We start from the raw sequence: 1,761 nt of genomic DNA on the forward strand, positions 1-1,761 counted from the left end.
AAGTTTAAGAAGCTTTCCATAGTGCTCCTCCAATTTTCCACATTTCAATTACCTGCCAAATAAAATTAAGTATATGAGTGTGATTACGAAAATATACTCTTCATAGAAAATTGTCTCGAAATATTATTACTTTGATATCTGTTTTAAAGATTAGCTTGGTAAGATGAGCTAGTGATGTAAAATATGAATAAAACGTTACATGTTGTATGCTGTAATTCTGATTCTATTTGGTATTTTTAAAAAGCATATCGGTGCTAAAGTTTTTTCAAGTTTTGTTTTACAGGCATGAGAAAGTCTATAATTGCTCTTCAATGTGATGATAGCAGATTCATCAGTTTAAGGATGACTTCTTGATTATTTGTAACTGCAAAGCAATAATAAATACTTGTAGTATTTCTTGTGACAGTGCAATTACACATACCTGAATCTGTTACTAACAGTACTGGGGTGGGTTCTTTCTTTTTAAAAAAAGCATCTTGAAAGCAAGAAGAATGTTTTCTGAGGTCATGACTATATATTGCCACTTTTTGACCAGAAAAAGGCAACTTCAGCAGAATGAAAGTACTGCCTTGGTATGTGTCTCTCTCGAAAGAGAAAGAGGCATGTATGTCAAATATGCATGTCATTTACACAGGTCTGTACGAATACGTGTGTGTTTAACTAAATACGGATACATGCTGATTTACAAATGGATATGTACCCACATTATGTCTATAGACCACAGAATAATGTTTCACTGGAAGCCAGCCCACAGGGGAAACAGGGCTACTTGGAATCAGAGTTTGACATAGTAACATAGAAACATGACAATCTGCTTCCTACCTTGCTCCTGCACGTAGTATGCCAAAAACAAATCAAGCTCCTTGACTGATACTGTTATGTGATGTGGCTGGACGCAAAGTGCTGGATTTGTGCAATGTGGGGATTTCATGAGACGTTCTCCATCCGTACTTTCCAAGGGGATGCCTTTGAACAGGATCACCATGACTAGATCCAGACGCCAGACTTTGTCAGCCTGCCGCAGGCAGTCGATTCTCCTAATCTTGCCCTTCTGGTCAGGATTGGACAATACACAGCATGGGTGCTTCTTCCCAGTCACCGTGAGCACAAAATCCTCCCGGAACTCTTGGCGAATATCTTTGCGCAGCTTGGCCAGGAGCCTGGATGCCCACTTCTGTTTAATTTCAGGCTTTTCACTAAGTAGCTCATCCTTGACTGCTCTTTCCTCATCCTTTGACATTCGTTTCTCATGTTTTTTAAAGTACTTGCGTTTTCGAGCCTGAAGGTTGAACCAAGTATAGGCAATTGCACGGACATGTGGAAGAAGTGCCTCAATGAACGGGTGAAATTCATCCTGCGGAAAGAAGTGGAGGAGAAAAAAGAAGAGAGCAAGAAAACTCAAAGTCAGCAAGTTCTCATAATCAAAGCAGTATCGCAAAAGGTTATTGAAAATCTAAAAGTGAAATACAAGGAGAAGAGAATAAACACTTAAAATTTACACAAATTTCTGCATAACACCTTTGATGAAATTATTACTGTTATCGGGCACCAGACAAAAAAGTGCACAGAGAATCGCATTTTCCCCATATTTCATTCCTTGAAAGAACCATGTGAAGATTTTATTTTGTATGCCTTCCCTCACTTCATCCCACAATGCTGCAGAGACAACATAATTTAAAAGAGATGCTACCAAGATGTTTTGTTCCTAACATTTAAATATCTGAGTGAACAGCTAACATCAAGAAAAGTACCATTGCACAA

The 1,761-nt window shown here is 38.3% G+C and overlaps 1 protein-coding gene across 1 annotated transcript; it reads right to left on the bottom strand.

Moving 5' to 3' along the window:
• Window positions 1-822: 822 nt before the first annotated feature.
• On the bottom strand, window positions 823-1,453 carry LOC103801227 (nuclear factor 1 B-type-like; the record flags this gene model as incomplete). The annotated part of the gene is made up of 1 exon (XM_009073636.1): window positions 823-1,453. A coding segment is annotated over one exon (631 nt), but the record flags the coding sequence as incomplete, so codon positions are not given.
• Window positions 1,454-1,761: the final 308 nt, after the last annotated feature.

Source organism: Acanthisitta chloris, unplaced genomic scaffold (assembly GCF_000695815.1).
Source record: "Acanthisitta chloris isolate BGI_N310 unplaced genomic scaffold, ASM69581v1 scaffold25814, whole genome shotgun sequence".
Lineage (NCBI taxonomy): Eukaryota > Metazoa > Chordata > Aves > Passeriformes > Acanthisittidae > Acanthisitta > Acanthisitta chloris.